The sequence below is a fragment of the Glycine soja genome, chromosome 17 (assembly GCF_004193775.1).
Source record: "Glycine soja cultivar W05 chromosome 17, ASM419377v2, whole genome shotgun sequence".
NCBI lineage: Eukaryota > Viridiplantae > Streptophyta > Magnoliopsida > Fabales > Fabaceae > Glycine > Glycine soja.
Window position 1 is genome coordinate 2529631 of NC_041018.1, and position 21411 is coordinate 2551041.

Here is a 21411-nt window from a genome sequence, read left to right on the forward strand (position 1 = left end):
AAAAAAAATTCCTAATGTTAACTTCCTAGATACAAGAAAGTGACACTAATAAATTGATGACCTCATCCATGCTATCAGATTACTAATATGCATTCTTATAGCAGAAACAACAAAAAAAGTAATAAATAAATCATGCATGTTATTATATAGATATCTTCCTCTACTTGTGGTTGCGATTAATAAATCAATAAATATTTCAAAATATTTATGATACGTTAAAAATAAATAAAAAGTTGATTGGAAGAGTGCAAATAATAAGAGATTCACTCTAAAAACAATACATAAATTTTAGCCAACGGGTTAAATGGGTTGACTTTCGTTTTAAAAAAATTAAAAATATAAAATTTAACTCATTTTTTAAATTGAAATGAAATTTATATTTTAATGACTCCAAGATGCCATCTTGTATGTCAATGATTAAATGGGTTCATTCTCGTTTGAAAAAAAATCAAACTTTTAAAATCTAAAATTTAACTCTTTTAAATAGAAAAATTAAAATTAATTGTCATTTGGAGGAGAAAATGGTGATTTGAAGTGAGTGTGCCACACTTGATGTTAATAATTTGGGTGTGTAATAAACTAAAAAATATATATGTTTGTGATAAAAAAGAGATGTCACAAGAATAATAGAAATTTAAATTTTTAGTATGAAATATTTGTGTAAAATTGAAATAAAGTAAATTATATTTTAATTTGTTTTATAAATTCTTTCTGCATTTGTTTTATTATCGTAAGTGGATTTATTTTTAAATAAGAATTTGTTAATTTATGAAAAAATTGTATATTAATCCGGGGAATATAACTACAACTGATATATAGAAATATATATCTGTATATCCTTTTCAATGAAAAATTTAAAAAAAGAAACTCTTGTTCTATAGCTATCTGTGGGTGGCTATGGCTTCCATATCTTTGTCTTTTTGTTCTTCCATCGTCCCCTCTCGAATTCCCCACGACAAATCCAACAAAACCCACAGCCATCATAACCCTACTTTCCCTCTCATTCGCTTTGGCATTTCAGCTCCCGCCGTCAAAAAGCGACACTGGAAAAAAGGGGAGTTTCCTGCTACTTCCCAACCATCCTTCCCCAACGACACTAGGAGGAAGACCCCTCTTAAGAACCTCAAGAAGAAATTCGACAAAAAGAACGATGCCAAGGCATGGGTCAACACTGTCACCGAATCCTTATCCGAACGCATCCACAACAAACACTGGCTTCAGGCCCTCCAGGTTCCTCTCTCTCTCACTTCACCCTTTTCACTATATCTATATGAAACCAATTTGAGGTCATTTTGGTTTCTTATCGGTTTTAGTTTGGTATCCCAAGTTTAAAAAGTTTTAATTTTGCCTCTTAAAGTGCTTCCGTTAGACCAAAATGGTCCTTTACGAATAACGTTAATTTTTCAATGTCTCACCAATTGACCAAATTGGTATGGTAAATTGATGGAAATATCAACTTTTGGTTTAATAAACACAATTTAAGAGACCAAAATTAAATGTTTAAAACAAAAAATTCAGATGACGGACTAAAATTATATTTTAGCATATAATAATTATCTCTAAAGTCATACTTAGAAAATCTGATTGGTTGACGGTCTAAGAACTTTTAGTGCATGTGTCTATTGGTAAGAAATCTACTTAAATGCACAGGTATTTGATATGCTTAGAGAGCAAACCTTTTACCAACCCAAAGAAGGGACTTGCATGAAACTCATTGTGTTGCTTGGAAAATCTGGTCAACCCCACCGTGCCCATCAGCTTTTTACCACAATGATTGAAGAAGGTTTAGAACCTACTCCTGAACTGTACACAGCGTTGCTCGCTGCGTATTGCAGGAGCAACATGATTGATGAGGCGTTTTCAGTTCTTAATGAGATGAAGAAGCTTCCTCTTTGCCAGCCTGATGTTTTCACTTACAGTACCTTGATCAAAGTTTGTGTCGATGCTTTCAAATTTGATTTGGTTCAGTTGCTGTATGAAGAAATGGCTGAAAGGTCTATCACGCCAAACACAGTCACTCAGAACATTGTTTTGGGTGGTTATGGCAAGGCGGGCATGTTTGATCAGATGGAGAAAGTGCTGTCCAGCATGCTGCAGAGCACTACATGCAAGCCTGATGTTTGGACAATGAACACAATCATCAGTGTTTTTGGTAACATGGGTCAGATTGATATGACGGAAAAATGGTATGAAAAATTCCGTTATTTTGGGATAGAACCAGAGACGCGCACTTTTAATATTTTGATAGGTGCCTATGGGAAGAAAAGAATGTATGACAAAATGTCATCTGTTATGGAGTATATGCGTAAGTTGCAATTTCCGTGGACGACCTCTACTTACAACAATGTGATTGAGGCATTTGCTGATGCAGGTGATGCGAAGCACATGGAATGTACATTTGATCAGATGCGTGCTGAGGGTATGAAAGCAGATACCAAAACTTTATGCTGCCTTATCAATGGTTATGCAAATGCTGGTCTCTTCCATAAAGTAATTAGCAGTGTTCGCTTGGCGGGAAAGCTTGAGATACCTGAGAATATCACCTTTTATAATGCGGTCTTATCTGCGTGTGCAAAGGCAGAGGATTTGATGGAAATGGAGAGAGTTTTCAAGCGTATGAAAGATAGCCAGTGTCAGCCAGATGACACAACATACACGATCATGATCGAGGCATATAGAAAAGAGGGTATGAATGACAAGATATACTATTTGGAGCAGGAAAAGCAGACGATGATGACTGATGATAAAAAAGCTAGCCAGTTTGAGAATGAAATCTTAATTTGATTTTTGATTTATAGTTCAGACTGCTAATGCATCTGTATTCTATACCTCCATTTTCCGGGAGCGGCTGTAAATTTTTGTTTTGACATGAAGTGACCAGTTGCTGAGTTGTGCTATCGAACTTCATTTTTCACGATGAATGACAGCTAGTCCTGCCTAACTTCTGTATGTTGTACAGGTTAAATTTATGTTTTAGCATCCATTTGATTCGCAGAAAAGAACTTAACATCTGCAGCTTTTGGTGTACAGATTTAATGAACTGATAGTAGAGTTTATTAGTTTATTTTTGTCAATTTAGAGCTCATGTTATATTGAAGTGCTGCCTTTCATTCCTGCTGCTTACCAGCCTTGTCTGAAGGAGGCTATGTTTGATGACAGGATTAGAAAGTGTTGCTAGAGCTCCAAACTATACATGGGTACATGCTTTTGTAATGTACTTAATTATAAGATATCTAGATTTCAGTATTATTATCGAGAGGGAAACTGAAATTAGTTGCATGGATGACAACCTTTGATCTGTCTAAATCACATTAGCGATCAAGTTTATTTAGGCTAGGGTGTTCATTGAATTTTGAAGGTCAACAGTAAGAGCGGTGCTGTGGAAATACTGAATTTTCAAGTTCAGGCTGAGCCAAATTAAGTTGATGTTCGGATGACATAGGTATTCTGTCCGAGTCTCAGTGGATCCTCTTCTAGCACTTCATCCGCCCACCATTTATTTTTACTGGTGGTTGTTAGGCAAAAAGACCAGTGTTCCTCTTGTCAAATGCAGTACTGGCAACTGATTTTCAACTGGTTACCAAATATCAATTCCTTATATGAATTTATGTGCATCATGTGACAAAAGATGTATTTTATGTTTTAATCTTTTGAAGAACATAGAACCAAGTGAAATACCAATTGACCGAGTTTATTAGAGTTCTCTTTTACCGATAAATCTCATGCACCACACAGCACTAAAACCTACGGTAACTAAAGCAAATTATGGGTTATTGTCTCCGGTTTGGATGCCCAATTTTTTGGCTGAGTCGTATATGCCACGATGATGCAAGGAACTAATAAAATTCAGTATCTTACTTTGTACTAAAATAGGTTTACCTTTGTATTTGATCTACTTTCATCCTGTTTTAACAATATCTGATGGCTCATGGAAAGGGCTGTGTCCGTGTACCATTACTATACGGTAATTATGACTTTCACTAAAATTGTTGACCTAGAAATGGGTTTTAAGATTACTACCTTCAGACAACATAGTTCTCTATGACTTAATTTTTCATTCAGCTTGGCCCTATAAACAGAAATAAAATTAATTCAGTGTACATCTTTAAACTGAAAAATAGGGTGTGCCAGGCCCGTGCTACAGTGCAACGCATGGGCGACACATGAGAGTCCCAATAGCAAGCTACTGTGATGGACTCTCCCCATTAAAAAAGTAATTTAATATCGTGTGGACCAATGGCCCACATATCAGATATTAAACTGATAAGAACAGATACTACACTTGATCTTAGCCAAAAGGCCGAGAAAGGTATGAGCTTTTAAGGCTCCAGAGTTGTCTTTTATAATAAAATATCAGGTCATTGTTTTCTCTTCTCAGCAATGTGAGACTTCATCGCTAGTATTTCTGCAACATCCACCAAATAGCCTTTCTCTTCTATTCAGGTTTTGTTCTTGTTCTAACGTTGGATCACGGATTCATGACCCAGTTAACACACGAGTAATCTGAAGCTACCTTCCTCAGCTCTCCAAGTCTTAAAGAAAAAGATTCCATTCAAATTCACTGCAAAGATGCACACATGAAGGATCATGTCAATTTGTTTACCTCAAACTTTCAACAGTAGCAAATTTGACAACAAAATCAAATACATTGATATCAAGCATGCTGTTTTTGGACTTAATATAAATCATTTTTGCCACACCATGATAATCAATGTTACATTTTGTAAATGAAATATTTGTAGAAATAAAAACCACAAGCTAGCTAACATGAAATTGAATTTTGCACGGACAAATTCTTTTCAACTAATACACCATTTTTAATTAAATTTTGCGCTAATAAATTCTTTTCAGCTAATACAACCACAAGCTATCATTTAAACATTTGTAACTTTTTCACTATGGTAGAACGGGGGCTTCTCCCTTTCTTCCTCAACAAGACATGCAACACATCATAAGTGTCAGGAACATAAATAAACATTAACGGATTCCAACCCCTCATCAACTGTTATGCATTAGGTAGCTACTATGTCTGATAGGTAGTCTCAATGGATACTCTTCTAGTTGAATAAAACGGAGATGTATAACCTAACCAAGTGAAAATCCAAATAAAGACCAAGTTTGATTTGACTTCTCTTTTAATGAGAAATCTCGTGCCCCACATAGCACTTTTTTTATTTTTTTTCTTGGTCCAGTGCCTCCCACATTAGGTAGCACCTAAGCCTACTGTCACTAATAAAATTTTAGCTAGTATTCTTAGGTATTATGTTCAGCTTAATTATTACCATGAGTCACGAGTTCAATGTCGTTTTGAAATCCATTACGCAACAAATTTACATAATATGTATGTATTCCTTCAAGAACCAAGGGCAAAGGGACCACTATATAATATAAATATTCTACCTTAGACTTCCCTAACAAGACACTGGAATTTTATTATTGAACAGCATGATATTCCATAAAATGCCCTCTATTCACATTGGAGACAATAAAAGGGAGCTAGATAGAGTTTAGAACTCAGATCTTTTGTTGTATATGAACAACAGGCTAGAAGCTTGTTGCTTCACAAAATGAAGTAGAAAAGGAATGAACCATGCCACTTCGATATATCCTTGCGTGCTCTTATTAAATTCTGACCACGTATACCTTCCTGTTTCTTACTAAAATATTTTCAATCATGTCTCAGCATGGACTTTGGTGATTAATTAATGTATCAGTGAAAGCTCAGTTACAATAATAGTATAAAAAAGGTTTGTAGTTGTATTCCTTTTCATTAGGTACCTTAACAGCATGTTCAATTCCCCATTCACATGACAAAATGCATTGCATCATCAAAGAGGCCAATATCAAGCTTACAAACACAGCATGGAAGTTTCTATATAATGTTCAGAAGAGGATCAAAATATGATGCATTCCACACATATCTGAGTTTTAATCCCCTTAGTGTTGTGTTGAGATGGCACAGCTGGCAGGTGCGGATGAGATAGAGTCTCTGAGAAATGAGTTAGCAGAGATAGGAAGGAACATAAGGTCCTCATTTAGAAGTCATGCCTCTAGTTTCCAGAGAGTTTCAAGCATCAATCCTGTGCAACAAGAAGTTGATAACGACGCCGGAGAAGCGTTACAATGGGCTGAAATTCAGAGGCTACCCACCTTTGAGAGAATTACTTCAGCTTTGTTTGATGTTTATGATGGCATGGAAACAGGTTGTTGATGTCAGAAAGCTTGGAGCTCAAGAACGGCACACGTTCATAGAGAAGCTTATTAAACACATTGAGAATGATAACCTTCGATTGCTGCAGAAATTCAGGAAAAGAATTGACAAGTAACCATTTCTCTTAGTTTCACTACTCTTTCTCTTTCCCTTTGTAGCTCGTGTTGCTTGGAGATGTTTCACTAAGTTTTATTAAATTATGAATCATGTTAGAAGTCAACCAAATTATTATTTATCACACTTCTTCTAATGGCAAAAGTTACAATATAAGTCTAGCTCAAATGTGTCATGGAAAAGGATAAAATAAAAAGTTAAATATAACGGCACAGAAAAAACACATTTTCATCTAGTTAAGTATTTGGCGTGTAAGTTTCATGTGTTAATAGATGAATTTTAGTGTCTTAATATATGGTGGAATGATGTTCACTAAACCTCTAAATACCCAGTAGAGTGATAATTTATGTTGTAAATTTGAATATGGTTAATAAACTTTTGTTCATTATTTTGCTCTGTAGAGTTGGTATTAATTTGCCCACAGTGGAACTGAGGTACCAAAATCTGTCTGTGGAAGCTGAGTGTAAAATAGTCCAAGGCAAGCCCATACCTACACTGTGGAATACCCTAAAAGAATGGATCTTTGTAAGTAACTTCCTTTATTTTTTACTATGAATAACTTTTCTTAAAATTATCAATATTTGGATATACTTCTTTTTCTTTTCTTTTTTGTTTATTACTTTGCTTCTCTTATTTTCTTGAAAGGACACCACTAAATTGTCAGTTCTGAAATCTCAAAATTCCAAGATAAGCATCATCAAAAATGACAATGGAATTATTAAGCCTGGAAGGTATGCTATACTAAGTTTAACAGTGTTATTGTACCGGAATTATTTACTGCCAGTTATTATTTGTTACCTCATTTGGAATTTGGAATATTTATTGACTGTATTTGATGTTAGCTTATTATATTTATTCCGTTGCAGGATGACCTTATTGCTTGGCCCACCAGCAAGTGGTCAACCCTTTTTTTTTAGAACACAAATTAAATTTATAACATATAGATACATGACTAATGTTTTATAAAATTAAAGACTTATTGATTTTTTATATTAACCTTACAACCATACAAGAAACTATTAGAGGTTTGTTTCAATATATTGTTTAATTACTAATAAGATGTATTTTGAATAAAACATAGTCTCGTTGATGTCTGGCATGTGCACGATGATAGTGGTTCAAATTTTTATAATTTCTACTAAATTGATATGAACTTTGTAAATTATTTAGATAGTGTGAGATTTCCTGGCTTGTTGTTGGTGTGAATTTATTATTTTCCAAATTTGCAATGGAGAATTGATCTTTGTAGGAACGATTATGCAAATCTTTCCAAATATAACATCATGCAATCTTTGGTTTCATGGATCACAATAACCAATAAATTATCATTGATTACACCTCTTCAAAACTTCAAATAATGGATATGTTGTGAAAGACATTGGAACTGATGTTTGACAACTCCAATCTATCTTTTTGAATGTAGCACCATTTTCATAGATCTTGTCCAAGTGTGGTAATTTCTCTCACCTAGAGATAGCAAAAAAACTCGTACATGTGGGTATTTGTCTGAATCCGTCTCGATTTTGACGAATAATATTCGAGTTGACCAGGTATAAGTTCGGATGGAATTACTACATTCACCCCGACCCCAGACCCAGACCTGTCCCGCCACTTAAATTTTTTAGAATTTTTTGCATAATTTAATCAAAAAGTCTAGAATTTTTATTACTTGTTAATTTTATTTTAGAATTTTTATATAACTTAATATTCTTTCCTTAACGATTTTTGTAGACACATGCGCTATAATAAATTTATTGACATATAAGTAGTTAAAAATAAATGTTTAATAATCAATTTATTTTTTTCTAAAATTAAATTTTTAATATTTTTTTTATAAAAAATATTTTTTTAATTTGAATCGGATGTGGGTCAGGGATACCCGATACCTGATAGGTACAGGGATGAGATAATAAATTGGGTATCAGGTATGAGGGCATATTGGGAGTCGGAGTCGGGGATTGGAGAGACAATATCCGTCCCCGTCCCCATCCCGCCCCATTGCCATGTCCATCGAGAGGAAAAGATACCATTAGACATTAGTTTTATTTTATTTTTTCAAAAGCGAAGTAAGCATTTGAATTAGTGAGGTAATCAATTTCCTAACTCTCCACTTGAACACCTAGACAATTAGCCAATGAAAATAAATTGAGAAAGAAGTAGGGAAAGTGGATGGACCAGAGCTACTAAAGCTCTTATACCATCTTAACAAACAAAACATGATCAAGGAAAACTTATTCATTTTCATTCTCAACTATACGTATAATTACTTATACAATACTACTATATGATATGAAATTCTAAAGTATGAAACACACGAAAGATAACGTGCAATTAAGAGAATTCAAGAGCAGTGGGCATTTTTTTATAGCTGCAGTGAAGCGATTTTTAGCACATGTGAAAGTTAATTTCCAGAAAGGGAAAAGGGTGTTTTGGGGGAAAAATGTCCAAAATGTAAGAGGAGGTATGTTTTAAAATTAATGGAGGTGCATATTTCGATAGCCTAATACTATATTTATATGAATACATTGAATGGACTAGTCCGATATGATCCAGGGGATTTTTTTTCCTGCAGCATATTTTTTCATACACCCGGCAGGTGAGAAGGAAAAATTAAAAATACCCTTAGGTATAGTCCATATGAATCCATATGACCCATGCAGGTGTTCAACACGTGATCTTTACGTTAAACTAACCAATAACCAATTAAATTAATATGTCAATAATGTTAAAAAATAATTAGACTTAATTACAAAAAGAGTTCCCTTAATTATTTTTTTCATTTTTTAAATTGGTTATCTTATTTTTTAATTCACTATCGAAGTCTCCTTATTTCTCAAAATTCATTATATGAGTCCCAAGAAAAAAAATTGAATGTTGACCGTTAACTTATTTTACACGTATGAAATTCCCGTTGCTTAATTTGGATTCATGTTGTTGATTTTGGAAATTATGAATTTTTGTTAATGTGAAGGTTAGAGATTTTGGATGGATAAAGTTTACTTTTTGGGGTTGGGATAATTGTTTTTGAAATAATTATTAGTCACCAAATTACTTATTAGAATAAATTGAACATAACCTAAATAAATAATTACTTTAGTTATCAATTATATGGAACACACAATCAACATTCTAAGCTAACAATTAATATTTAATTTTTTCTTTGGAAACTCAAATAATGAATTTTGAAAAAATAGGAGGACAGTAAATTAAAAAAATAAGAGAATCCATTTAATGAAATAAGAAAAATAATGAAACACTTTTTACAATTGAGCCAAATAATTAATATTATTATATATAATACTAAAATTTTTAATATATATTTAATACACATATAAATTTTGATCTAATAATATATATTTTTAGATATATAAATTTTTATTTAGACCTATAATTTGTATTTTAAATTTATATATGTAAAAAAAAGGGAAAATCGTTGTTGACATTCACAGCCATCGAGTCCCGGCGGGTGGACTTGGCAAGCACAGTGAGTAGCGTTGTGCGAGCGAGCTTCACACATGTTCACATTCCAATCATTCCCTACATTCCTGAACCAAATCAATTAATCAGAGAGACGTAATGGCGCCTCGTTCATTCCTACTCGCCCTGCTGAGTCTCCTCTTGACTCAGTCCGAGTCGGCACCTCAAGCCTTCAAGAGAGAACCCGGTCACCCTCAGTGGCACCACGGAGCCTTCCACGACGTAAGAGACAGCGTCCGATCCGACGTTCGCCGCATGCTTCATTCTCGCGCTGAGGTATTTTCTTTTTTCGTCACCACAAAAATCAAAATCACAATCACTATCCAATTAATTGATGTGTTATTTTAAGTGTGAATGCTTTTGTCTGTGGTTCGTGTAGGTCCCGTTTCAAGTTCCGCTTGAAGTGAACGTGGTTCTGATTGGTTTTAGTGGAGACGGAGGCTACAGATACAACATCGATGCGCATCGATTGGAACAGTTTCTCAAAACTAGCTTTCCAGTTCACAGACCTTCGTGTTTGGAGACTGGGGAGCTGCTTGATATTGAGCATCACATGGTCTATAATGCGTTTCCTGTAAGTCACGTTTAGCATGCCTTGTACTCTTTTTTGAGTGCTATTCGGTTCATTGGCGCCTTTATGTGTTGTTTTTTCCTATTTGATAGTTGATTGAATTGGTTTGAAGGTGAAATATACTACTTCTCAAGCTTGAGCTTTGGCGGTTACTGTTTCACTGTAACTTTGCAGAGTATGCTGGTTTGGGAAGGATGAGGTTCTCGGATCGGTGGAGTTCTGAACACCGATATTTTGGTCTGAAATTGAAATGTTTTACCATAGGACTTAGTTTTGAAATAGTTAATTGGCGCTTAAATGCAGAATACGTTCATTGAAGGAGATCCTAGTTGCTTTCCTGAACTGCATATTATAAAGTAAAAAGTTACAACCATGTAACAACTAATGAAATATTCACCATGTCTGTATTTCTATACTCAAGAAAGAAAGAAAAATAGTCAAGATTGAATTGCCAGCCTTGTAAGGCTGAGAGAGGAATGAAATATGAGCTTTTGTTTAGATGAACGCAATAATCCCTGTCAAAAATTGCCAACTGGCTATGAATCAAAATCGAATTGTACTTTAGAAATCTTATGGATTAACCAAGACAATTTAAAATTAATTGTCACTGTAGGCTGGACAGCCCGAACTGATAGCACTTGAGAAAGAGCTGAAAGGGGCAATGGTTCCTGCAGGAAAAGCAAGAGAGGTAACTGTTTTTCCTTCTTTTTTTTAATGCCGTTTTCTTCTGTTTTGATTGGAAATAGCATTTTCTAAAATTTACCACAACTTGTAGACTGAATTTGGAAGGGAGGTACCTTTGTTTGAAGTTGAGGCAACAGCTGTGGAGCCAATATTTCAAAGGCTGTACTCCTACATATTTGACATGGACAGTGTGGGATCTTCTGTCACGGAGATGGATAGACCAGTGCCAAGTGCAATATTTATTGTAAACTTTGACAAGGTACAATCAATACCTTTAGTTGGCAAATGTTAAATATATCTTACTTTAAATTCTACAAGTTCAGTTGATGTTAACCTTATATTTTCTGTTTGTAAAATGTAATATAATTGGTAAGTTTGTTTTCACTAACTACTAAGGGAGGAAATATGAGTAACTGAATCCCTAGGTTCTTCATTCTTCCTGCTTGTTCAGTATCATAATTCCCTACTATTGTGGTAATTCTATTTTGTTTTTATCTTTTTTACTGATAATTTAAATTTTATTGTAGGTGAGAGTAGATCCTAGAAATAAGGAGGTCAATCTTGATAGTTCACTGTACGAGAAAATTCCCGACCTAACCGAGGAAGATATGAAAAGACAAGAAGGAGATTACATCTATCGTTATCGTTACAATGGTGGGGGTGCAACTCAAGTTTGGCTAAGCTCTGGCAGGTATAAAACAGTTTGGTTCTGAACATATTTTCTGTTTAACTTCAATTTCTTTCTTCTCTCAAAAGAGTGTAATCAGATGTTAGCGGTTTTTTACTGGCAAAAACTGGTCCAATTTATATCTTGTATCTTACAAAAAAGTTGTTAGCCCATACATCATACATGTATCCTAGCCTGACTTCTTTTTGTTTATTCAGATTTGTGGTGATTGACCTTTCAGCAGGGCCATGTACTTATGGTAAGATTGAAGCTGAAGAGGGAAGTGTCTGTTCTAGAACCCTGCCAAGATTACAAAATGTGATTCGTCCTAGTAGTTCGAGCACAACTTCTCATCAATCAAGCAATGATATTTTTCTTGGGCAGCTTGCTTCTTTGGTATCAACCACAGTGGAACATGTTATTGCACCTGATGTGAGGTATTCTGATTTCATCTATAAGCAAAAACAACTACTCAAGTCTTATCCCAATAATAGCATCTCCAATAGAGGTTCTTAATGTTCTTATCTATAAGAACCTTTCCTATTTAGTTTCACCAATGGAGCAATTACATGCGGCATCTATGGTGTAACAATTTTCTTGTATAAGCTACCAGTTCTTAAACATTTAAAACCTGTAAAACTGATTGTTGGACACAGGAGAGTGATGCAGGAATAACTATGATTCTCTTTTGAATACAAAAATCATAATAGGGCCAGAGGAGAGGGATGCAGGAATCAAGCCAGCTGCAAGCCACTCTCATTTGAATACAAAAAATAAAAATATTATTATGGGCATTATAAACTGTGCACAATGACTGTGACTCTTTTGCAGGAGAAACATGACTAGAATATTATTCTTTAAATTTTAAGTTAAAATAAAAAATATAATAGAGGATATTAATATGTAGAGTAATATATGAGACTCATTTTAAGTTTTTATGTAGTTGCACCTTTGTCTCTGGAGTAAAATGTTGTTAGAGTTCTTAAAATGTGACGTGGCATGGTAAGGTCCATCAAAAGTAAGTTAAGCAACCCTACCATAGTTCACAAATAGAGATGCCCTCGGTTGTGGTCAACTATACAGGGACTCCACACATAGAAAACTAACATACCCTGGTGCCAGAAACCTCCTCGCATGTAAAGGTATGGAAGAGGGTCATTATATGCAGTCTTCCCCTTGCATATGCAAAGAGGCTGTTTCCATATTCAAATCCATGATTGACTGGTCACAAAGGCGAATTTTACCATTGCACCTGGACTCGCCCTCCCGTTGGACTCTATAACAAACTCAAATTCTGTAAAACCTTTAAGAGTAAGGTCTTTACATAAGTTTCTCCCAAGGTTTTTTTTTTATTTTTTGGCATTTCACTGCCCAAAATTGATTATCTTAGAGGTTAGCTGATCATATTGTATTCTGCTAGAAATTTCATGAGTTCATAAGCTCTTTGCTTACGCTGGACCTTTTTCCCATTTCAACCACCCAGCTTGAATTTTACATATGACATCCCAATTGATGCCCCCACAACATTGTAAGATGGATTCTAGATGACTAAACTTTGAAACTATTGGTATGATGTGAACCTTAATTTTACACAGCAAAAATAAATGTGAACCTTAATTTTCATCTCCAAAGCATTGCTATCATCATCTCATGCCAGTTTTGTATTTTGTTTAGTTTTGAATACTTTTTTGCAAGTTAGGCTGCCAGTTTAGTGTCTAGCATGCAAATTATAAGGGTGCTCAAATACTTTGTTGACTGATAATGTTTTAACTCGAGTTTAATTGTATTTTTATTGATTTGTTCAGGTTTGAAACTGTTGATCTTACTTCAAGACTGCTTGTACCAATAATTGTGTTGCAAAATCATAATCGATACAACATTATGGAAAAGGGTCACAATTACAGTATTAACATAGAAGAAATCGAGGCCGAGGTTTGTAATTTCCTTTGGAGTAGACTACCAATTTTTGTTAACTTGGTTTGAAAATTGTCTGATGGATTTTCTTGAATTGAGATTTTGTGCAATTTAACAGGAAAAACATGTAATTGTTACATTTTTGTTCTTTCCTCTCAGGTGAAAAGCATGCTTCACGATGGGCAAGAATTAGTAATTATTGGGGGTGTACATTCATTACATCGCCATGAGAAGCTGGCAATTGCTGTTTCAAAAGCTATGCGTGGACATTCCCTGCAGGAAACCAAAAATGATGGCCGTTTCCATGTTCATACCAAGACATATCTGGATGGTGCTATTTTAAAAGAAGTGGGTGCTGCCTTGTACTCTTGTTTCTTAAATCTACTGTTTTTAATTTCTCATGTGATTTTATATGGGTAATGTGGTCTCTTCATTTCCATGGGGTAATTATTTGAGAAATTTGCGCTAACCTTTTAAGTTGTGAATCACGAGTATGGCTTTGTAACCCCTTTAGATAAATAGACAAAGTTGAATGCTTAGTAGTCACAGTGCTGCTCGTGTTATCCTTTTAGGCTAAGTGATCTTCTGAAGAACTTCCAGAATTCACTATCGACGTATCTGAATTGAATTCATCAGCATCTAAGATTCTAAATGCAAATTGATTTTATTGCTTTCTTAACTATTTCTATATGGACTTTAAACCACATTTTACAGGAGATGGAACGTTCTGCTGATGTGCTTGCTGCTGGATTGCTTGAAGTGTCTGACCCATCTCTTTCAAGTAAATATTTCCTCCGCCAGAATTGGATGGATGAACCTGAAGGGTCAACTGATTCTATTCTTAAGCATAAGTCTCTCTGGGATTCTTATAACTCAAAATATAGCCAGAAAAGGAGAAAGAAAGTAAAGAAACAAGGGGATCTACAACCAACATATGGAACTAGAGTAATTCCTGTGTGCGTACACTGCTATCTCTTGCATAGATGTACATTGAAAACACAACTCTAACATCATAGTGTCTTTGTTCTTTTATATTCATATTTATTAATAGGTTTATAGAACACAAGTTAAAATTTTCTCCTTTTATTATTTCTAACTGCTCTCTTAATTAGGTTGATTAGAACACTTTGTAAATTGGGAGTTATATACTTTGGACTTTGTAAACTCGGTTACCCAAATTTGGTGGCCTTTTGCAAAAGGAAAGGGAATGCACAAATAACTTTACTTGAATGAGTCGGAATGGTTGCCCAAAAGAAAGGATAAATGATGTTATCCCCAAAACAAAATAGTAGTATATTGACTATATGTAGCTCTTAACTTACTAAAAAATATTTAGCAAAGTGAAAGATTGAAACTCTTGTGGTTAGAACATTATATTCATTTTGGTGTTTTTTTTAAAAAAAAATGAAATGCATTATATTGCAATTGCTGAATGAAGAAGTATTTTGATCGGTGTTGATGATATTATTTTGATTCAAAACCAATTCAAACTGAAATTTCTAAATGTAATGCTTTTACTATGTAGCTTTGTGCTATCACTGGCTGATGTTGATCCAAACCTTATGATGGAGGATGAAAGTATGGTATGGACAAGCAAAGATGTTGTAATTGTGCTTGAGCATCAAAATAAAAAGATTCCTTTAAGGTGAGTAAATATGATGTATGGATATCCAGTGCTTGCAAATTGAAGATTTATACTTACTAATTGGCAACAGACTATGCTATTGTAGTCTGTATGAAACCATCTCTTATTTCTATGTGGAACTGCTAATCCTTTTTGTCCATTATAAGTTTTCACATCTCAACTTAAATAGTGACAATGATATATACCTTCTGATCATTTTCATATTGTTTTAAAAAGAATTTTTAGTCATTGCATTTTGATTATTTTATTTTGTTTTTAAATATGTTGATGTCTGTCTATTTGAGTGTATATTGCTAATGCGGTGTAATATAATTCATAAGTTAAGTTTTAGAATGCATATTCTTACTCTCTTGTCATGCTGACTGTCTATTTGGCTTGATTTGACTCAAAGAAACCACTTCTAAGTCCACTTTCAGTTACCTTGGGTTTCCTCGTTATTTATCACTTTTGTCATGCAAAAATTCACACCACTCTTAATTGTCTTTTTGCAGTTACGTTTCGGAAACACAAAGAAGGCATGCTCTTCCATCTCAGGCACAGCGGCATATATTGGCTGGACTTGCCTCAGTTGTTGGTGGTTTAAGTGCGCCATATGAGAAGGCTTCTCATGTACATGAGAGGCCCGTTGTGAATTGGCTTTGGGCTGCTGGTTGTCATCCATTTGGACCATTCTCTAATACATCTCACATCAGTCAAATGCTCCTAGATGTTGCTTTGGTGAATGCTCTCTCAATATGCCAAAATGCTTTTTATTTACCAAGAGGTATTTCTCAAATCAGCTTTTTGTTTGTCGACAGAGGAACTCAATATATGCCCGTGTGGATTCTGTGCTTCATAAAATTCGTGATACGTCAGAGGTAATTCATGCTTCATTCGAGTTAATATAAATACCAGTACTTGATTCCCTGATTATGGATACCTGCCAACTCTGTGCAGACTGTCCAAACTTTTGTAGCAGAGTATCTGAAAACTCCCCTTGGTGAACCAGTAAAGGGAAAGAAAGAAAAGTCAAACACTGAACTGTGGTTAGAGAAGTTCTACAAGAAAACTACTAATTTGCCAGAACCCTTCCCACATGAATTAGTTGATCGCATAGAAAAATATCTGGATGTAAGCTTTACTTGATTGGAGTTCTTGACCTGATTTTGTGGGCATTTTTAGTGTTAACAACTTAAAATGTTGCAATTTGTATACATACACCAGGGCCTTGAGGAGCTGCTTGTTGATATGTCTTCACTGTTATATGATCATCGGTTACAGGATGCCTACTTGAACAGTTCAGATATTCTGCAGAGCACCATGTTCACTGAACAGTAAGTTACCCTGTATTTTAAAATGTTATATATGTTGTCAAAATGAGAAAAAGTTTATATTCTAGTAAACTGATATTTTTCCCCATGATACTGTTCTAGTAGCTATTTACAATTGTGCATTGCAGATATGTTGATCATGTCTTGACCAGCGAGAGGGATAATATGAGATGTTGCAAAATTGAGTACAAATACCCGGTGCACTCCTCTCAAACTTATATATATGGGGGAATACTTATTGCTGGATTTGTTGTGTACTTTGTTGTAATTTTTTTCTCATCTCCGGTGCGCTGAATCGAGATTTTGAAGCCAACTGCCAAAAACTACCAAGTCATATCACACTAGGTAGAGCTTATCACTGCTATACCAAAATCAAATATCAAATGGATACAATTTTGAATGCATAGCTATCAATGCAGGACAAATGAAAAGAGAACAAAATTACTAGAGTAATATTGATTAGGTTATGTATTTTGGTAGGTACTGGCAGGGGCTTCAGGTTTAGTTTACTTTTGACATTCCTAGAATGGTAATAGCTGAAGAAATTTTATGTGCATTATTTAATTCGTTGCAAAGTAGCGGTAATAGCTGAAACCCTAAATTTAATGCTGAAGATACCAATGAATTTGGTAGCGACTAAACCATAAATTCAAACCCTCAAGTATTACTCTCTCCTAAATACTAGTCTTTGAAGCTATGAAATTATATTAGTATTTAAAGTATTAAATATCTATTAATTTAGTTTCTACCTTGATATATTTCACTCACATTCAGGGTATAAATTGAAAGATTTTGTAATACTTGAATAGTTTATTTACTTTAGGGACTATTTAGAACATATTAATACTTTAAGAATGAAATTGATGGTTTATTCATCTGGTAGCTAAATATTATTTTAAATGTTCTTATATTTTAATGGTAAGATTGTAATAAAATGTGTGTAAAACAAATTATTTAAATATAAACCATTGAGTTTTTTTTAGAGGACTATTGAGCTTTTAATAACTTGAAAGATTGTAGTTGAAAATATTAAGTTAAATTCTTTTAAAAATCACAATTACAACTTGCGTATTTATTTTAGTTTTTTTTGTCTGTTTTCCGTAGATTTTTGGCATTTAAGATTTTTGAAAATTGTTTAGAAAGGAAAATATGTTTTGGACATCTCCATTTCTCACTTTTCTGGGTGACGTAGGAAGTTAAGATTTAAGAAAGCAAGACTTTAATTCGAAGGGCACTGACAAAGCTACGCCCCAAATCTTGGGTCTTGGCTAATGGTTAAGGATCAAGGAGTCGTTGTTGATTGGCTTATAAGCTCCACCTTAACGTGCCAATCTTGCTTGCCTCGGCCCCATCCACCAAGAAAGGACTTGGATTCTCTGCAGCTAGTCTCTCTATCTCTCTCCCATTTCTTTATTTTTCTATAATCTTTGCTTCATTTCTTCATTTTCTCTCCTTGTTTCCTTTTTTTTTCTTCTTTGCTATAGCGAAACAGCACTACAAGATCTATATAAAAGTAATTGGAGAATGAGTTATTTTGTTGATAGTCCGGTGATCTAAATCACTTTGTATACAAGCCTGTCAATAAATAACTTGGTTTATACTTCATTTGACATATCTCCCCCATTCTCAAAATGTGAGCCATATTTTTCAGGTTTAATTGTATTTTTAATCTTTCAGGTATTACTGAGATTTTAAACCCTTAAATTTAATTATGGCAATTGAGTGTCTGAAATAATATCGTGTAGATCAAGTTTTTCTTCCACGGTTGCCCAATGAACACATTCTCCCCTCAATTTTTCTCTCATTTTTAAAAAAAATTTCCATTCCGCTTCATCTTTTCACATCAACTACTCAATCTTTATGCATCTTCAAGAACCGAAATTGGCTCCAAAAGTTTAACTCGATTTTGGTCTCTAAAGATCCTCACACAACTTACATTTGCTAATTTCAAGATGAAATACTTTGCTTACAAATACTTCTGCCATGGTCAAGTTCCTTATCAATTTTATTCATCCACAAAACTGTATTAGATGACTTTGTCTTGCCTCTTTTAGCCATTAGGAACAATTTGTTCACAGTTGTTTCAATCATTATTTTACCTCTTTAGGTAATGATTTGAAAGAAAGGTATTGGAATGTTTCAAAAGAAAAAAAATGCTAAATTATGACAAATCTGCAGAATGCTTATTCTTCTAACATGATTTTCTACACATTTTTTTCACAAGAGTAAACTTGTAGGTTCTTTTATTTATTTAATGAATCACCTTCAATTATATAATTTTTAGCAAACTTTAATCAATAATAAAAAAGACAAAAAAATCAAATTAAATGTGTTTTTAACCCTACACTTAATCAAATGCTTCTTTTTCAATAAAGAATATACAAAACGAATAATGTAACAAAAATTACGAATGTTAATGTCACAAACTCGTTTAATCCGGCCATAAAACTTAATAAAAACCCAAAGAAATTCCATATTCAATTGCCTAATGGAACTCATTCATGGCTCGAAATCAGATTTTACCACAAAATAATCTTTAGGAGAAAGAAGAAATAGTCAGAGATAGCTATCTAGGCTAGCATTGTGCTTCACATATAGCAGTTTTACCTGCTCAGAGCCCAGTGCTTATTTCATCATTCAGATCTATTTTCCTTTACCCTCTTTCTCCCAAATTACAATGTTACATAAACTACCAGACAAAAAAAAAAGGATAAATTACTAAGGTTTGGTTAGATCCTCAGCGATTATGCTTATAGTTGTCATCAAATTAGACAATCAGGTCTCAAAGATATCATGCCATCATAGGATCCCACAAGTCTAAAAAGAAGAAAAATACACTGAAGCAATAGAAAAAGTATTTAAATTAAAAATCGAAAGTTTTGAAGATTAAAAAATGAAAAAGTTAATTTAGCAGTTTAATCATTCACTGCGCCTGGAGAAAACAGACGAAGGCGAAGTGACTCAACATTCCTGCGAAAAATCTATGCCTCTTTTTATCATTGATTAGGAGATAACCCATAATACATGGCCGGTGAATCAAAGGCATCTCAAGAGGCAAATGAACATTAAATAAAGAAAATTGAAACAACTAAAGCTACGCCGTTGGTAGAATGGATGAAACTTACAGAGGAATAGGGTTTTCTGTAACCCTTTGTGTTTGTGTGAAGAAGGAGAGCCTCTGAGTTATATAATGGTCGTATTTGAAATAGGGTTTTTATTTTTGTGAAAAGACTAAAGAACCTCCCTTATTCTTTTAATTACGACTTTGACCCTTCGTTCTTTTTTTCTCTTAGGTCGAAAAGCCCTTTCGTCCTATGAACTTTGAGATGAACTTTCAACTAGTCGCCCTATTGGACTGGACTCCATAACTTTGTAAATTGTTAATTAGCCCATTGAATTTAGAGATATTTTTTTATACTTAAAACAGAATCAAAATATTTTATACGTTTTAAAAAAATAAAAAACCAATCAAGCTTTGGCCGGCTCATTGAATTTTTCCCCATAAATTAATAATTTATTTATTAGTCCATTGCATAACTTAGATTTTAGTTAATAAATTACTCGTAGTATTTTAAAGATGACATTATTACAAATAAAAATTGAACATTAGAATAAGTTATATAATATTAAGCTTTCAAACAACCCAAATGACATAAATAGGTCTTGTTACCTTCACATGTAAAATTCTCTAAAACTCAGGACAATAACACGTCACAAATAAAATTAATCTCCAAATGAATAAGTTGAATGATATATCTAATCTAAGAATAAAAATCAAACTTTCAAATAATATTACATTTGAAAGAGAACATTTAGGAGAAACCAAAAAGTTATTATTTAAACATCTTAAATCATAAAAAAATTGATATAAAAACATCCTGTAAAGTTATTTAGCTAAAAATCAAAATTTTATGACCTATCAATATCTATTAAGACATTAATAGCTACAGTATGTAGAATAGATAATTTTTATACAGTATAGTTATATCAAAAAATAATAAATTTATTGTGTATAATAATTTATGATTGAATAATCGGAGTATAATAACTATTGATAACGCTAAATATACTATTAATTATTTAGTATGCAAATTTATCTCAATTATACAAAATTAAAAAAGAACGGACCAAAAAGAGAAAAAACTATAAAGCACCAAAGGACAGAGACCTTATAACGTGCTAGACTCACCGCGTGTTCCCAATTCCACAAATGAAGTCGACGCACAACTCACTCATAAGTCAAGTCGGGCGGTTTCGAAAATTAAACGGCCACAATCGTCTCTGACAATTATTGCTAATATCATCATCATTGAGAAACGAAACATCAAATGAAAATAAGAAGCTTAAAGTGAAGTTATAAAAATAAATATAGTAGAAATTAATATTTTAGTTTAAAATCACAATAGGAATAAAACAATGGTTTTTCACACTTTCATTTTTCTAATATATATGAATCAAACGTAACAGATATATGGTTTAATTTGTTTTTTTAGACACTAGAAATAGATTTTATCCTTTCTTTATTTATCACGCCATATTGGTGTTAAATCTTTCCTTCCTTAGGTTTTAGATTTCTCTTCCTATATATATATATATCATTTAATTTTTATTATTTTGCAAATTTTGTTACTATAGTTTTATCTTGCAAATTTTATTATTTAAATTTCATTATTTTTTAGATTTTACCGTCAAAATATTTTTTCAAAAATTTTACCATCCAACTTTTAATAATTTATGAATTTTAACATCAAAATTTTATAATTTTATGCTTTTTATCATCACATTGATAATAAAGCGACGTTGTTTTTTTTATCATTA

General features: G+C 33.4%; 3 protein-coding genes, 1 long non-coding RNA gene and 3 other non-coding genes across 10 annotated transcripts; 3 read left to right on the forward strand and 4 right to left on the reverse strand.

Moving 5' to 3' along the window:
- Nucleotides 1-849: 849 nt before the first annotated feature.
- Nucleotides 850-3158, forward strand: LOC114393889 (pentatricopeptide repeat-containing protein At3g06430, chloroplastic-like). The gene is made up of 2 exons (XM_028355366.1): nt 850-1230; nt 1651-3158. Exons 1-2 carry the CDS (start codon nt 898-900, stop codon nt 2782-2784), a joined length of 1467 nt encoding a protein of 488 aa, XP_028211167.1. The 5' UTR covers nt 850-897; the 3' UTR covers nt 2785-3158.
- A 959-nt stretch (nt 3159-4117) lies between these two features.
- On the reverse strand, nt 4118-4313 carry LOC114394285. The gene has a single exon (XR_003662691.1). It is a non-coding gene; the product is annotated as a U2 spliceosomal RNA (small nuclear RNA).
- Nucleotides 4118-5852, reverse strand: LOC114393892. The gene is made up of 2 exons (XR_003662620.1): nt 5779-5852; nt 4118-4561 (listed from the first exon to the last, which is right to left on the reverse strand). It is a non-coding gene; the product is annotated as an uncharacterized LOC114393892 (long non-coding RNA).
- LOC114393890 (pleiotropic drug resistance protein 3-like) lies at nt 5785-9909 on the forward strand. 4 transcript variants are annotated; one of them, XM_028355369.1, is made up of 4 exons: nt 5785-6322; nt 6727-6850; nt 6971-7056; nt 9775-9909. In XM_028355369.1, the coding sequence occupies exons 1-4, from the start codon at nt 6045-6047 to the stop codon at nt 9815-9817; spliced, it is 531 nt and encodes a 176-aa protein (XP_028211170.1). In that variant the 5' UTR covers nt 5785-6044; the 3' UTR covers nt 9818-9909. The 4 variants fall into 4 exon arrangements, with proteins under 4 accessions (XP_028211170.1, XP_028211172.1, XP_028211169.1 ...); XM_028355371.1 differs by lacking the exon at nt 9775-9909 and adding an exon at nt 7749-8101; XM_028355368.1 differs by lacking the exon at nt 9775-9909 and adding an exon at nt 7192-7673.
- Nucleotides 9747-17241, forward strand: LOC114393887. The gene is made up of 15 exons (XM_028355365.1): nt 9747-10078; nt 10182-10376; nt 10987-11061; nt 11149-11316; nt 11585-11748; nt 11943-12161; nt 13530-13656; nt 13798-13986; nt 14353-14594; nt 15164-15283; nt 15775-16000; nt 16081-16140; nt 16220-16393; nt 16487-16596; nt 16722-17241. The coding sequence occupies exons 1-15, from the start codon at nt 9902-9904 to the stop codon at nt 16885-16887; spliced, it is 2412 nt and encodes an 803-aa protein (XP_028211166.1). The 5' UTR covers nt 9747-9901; the 3' UTR covers nt 16888-17241.
- Nucleotides 17242-19146: 1905 nt separating this feature from the next.
- Nucleotides 19147-19234, reverse strand: LOC114394321. Its single transcript, XR_003662725.1, has one exon. It is a non-coding gene; the product is annotated as a small nucleolar RNA snoR118 (small nucleolar RNA).
- A 92-nt stretch (nt 19235-19326) lies between these two features.
- LOC114394301 lies at nt 19327-19400 on the reverse strand. Its single transcript, XR_003662706.1, has one exon. It is a non-coding gene; the product is annotated as a small nucleolar RNA R66 (small nucleolar RNA).
- Nucleotides 19401-21411: the final 2011 nt, after the last annotated feature.

Excerpts from the sequence above, each read along its gene's own strand:
- LOC114393890 (XM_028355367.1), top strand. The coding sequence starts at position 6,045 with ATGCCTCTAGTTTCCAGAGAGTTTCAAGCATCAATCCTGTGCAACAAG. Across the intron at positions 6,323-6,726 it reads TTCAGGAAAAGAATTGACAA|AGTTGGTATTAATTTGCCCA; the intron begins GTAACCATTTCT and ends TTTGCTCTGTAG. Across the intron at positions 6,851-6,970 it reads CCCTAAAAGAATGGATCTTT|GACACCACTAAATTGTCAGT; the intron begins GTAAGTAACTTC and ends TTTTCTTGAAAG.
- LOC114393889 (XM_028355366.1), top strand. The coding sequence starts at position 898 with ATGGCTTCCATATCTTTGTCTTTTTGTTCTTCCATCGTCCCCTCTCGA. Across the intron at positions 1,231-1,650 it reads ACTGGCTTCAGGCCCTCCAG|GTATTTGATATGCTTAGAGA; the intron begins GTTCCTCTCTCT and ends TTAAATGCACAG.
- LOC114393887 (XM_028355365.1), top strand. The coding sequence starts at position 9,902 with ATGGCGCCTCGTTCATTCCTACTCGCCCTGCTGAGTCTCCTCTTGACT. Across the intron at positions 15,284-15,774 it reads AATAAAAAGATTCCTTTAAG|TTACGTTTCGGAAACACAAA; the intron begins GTGAGTAAATAT and ends GTCTTTTTGCAG. Across the intron at positions 16,001-16,080 it reads TGCTCCTAGATGTTGCTTTG|AGGAACTCAATATATGCCCG; the intron begins GTGAATGCTCTC and ends GTTTGTCGACAG.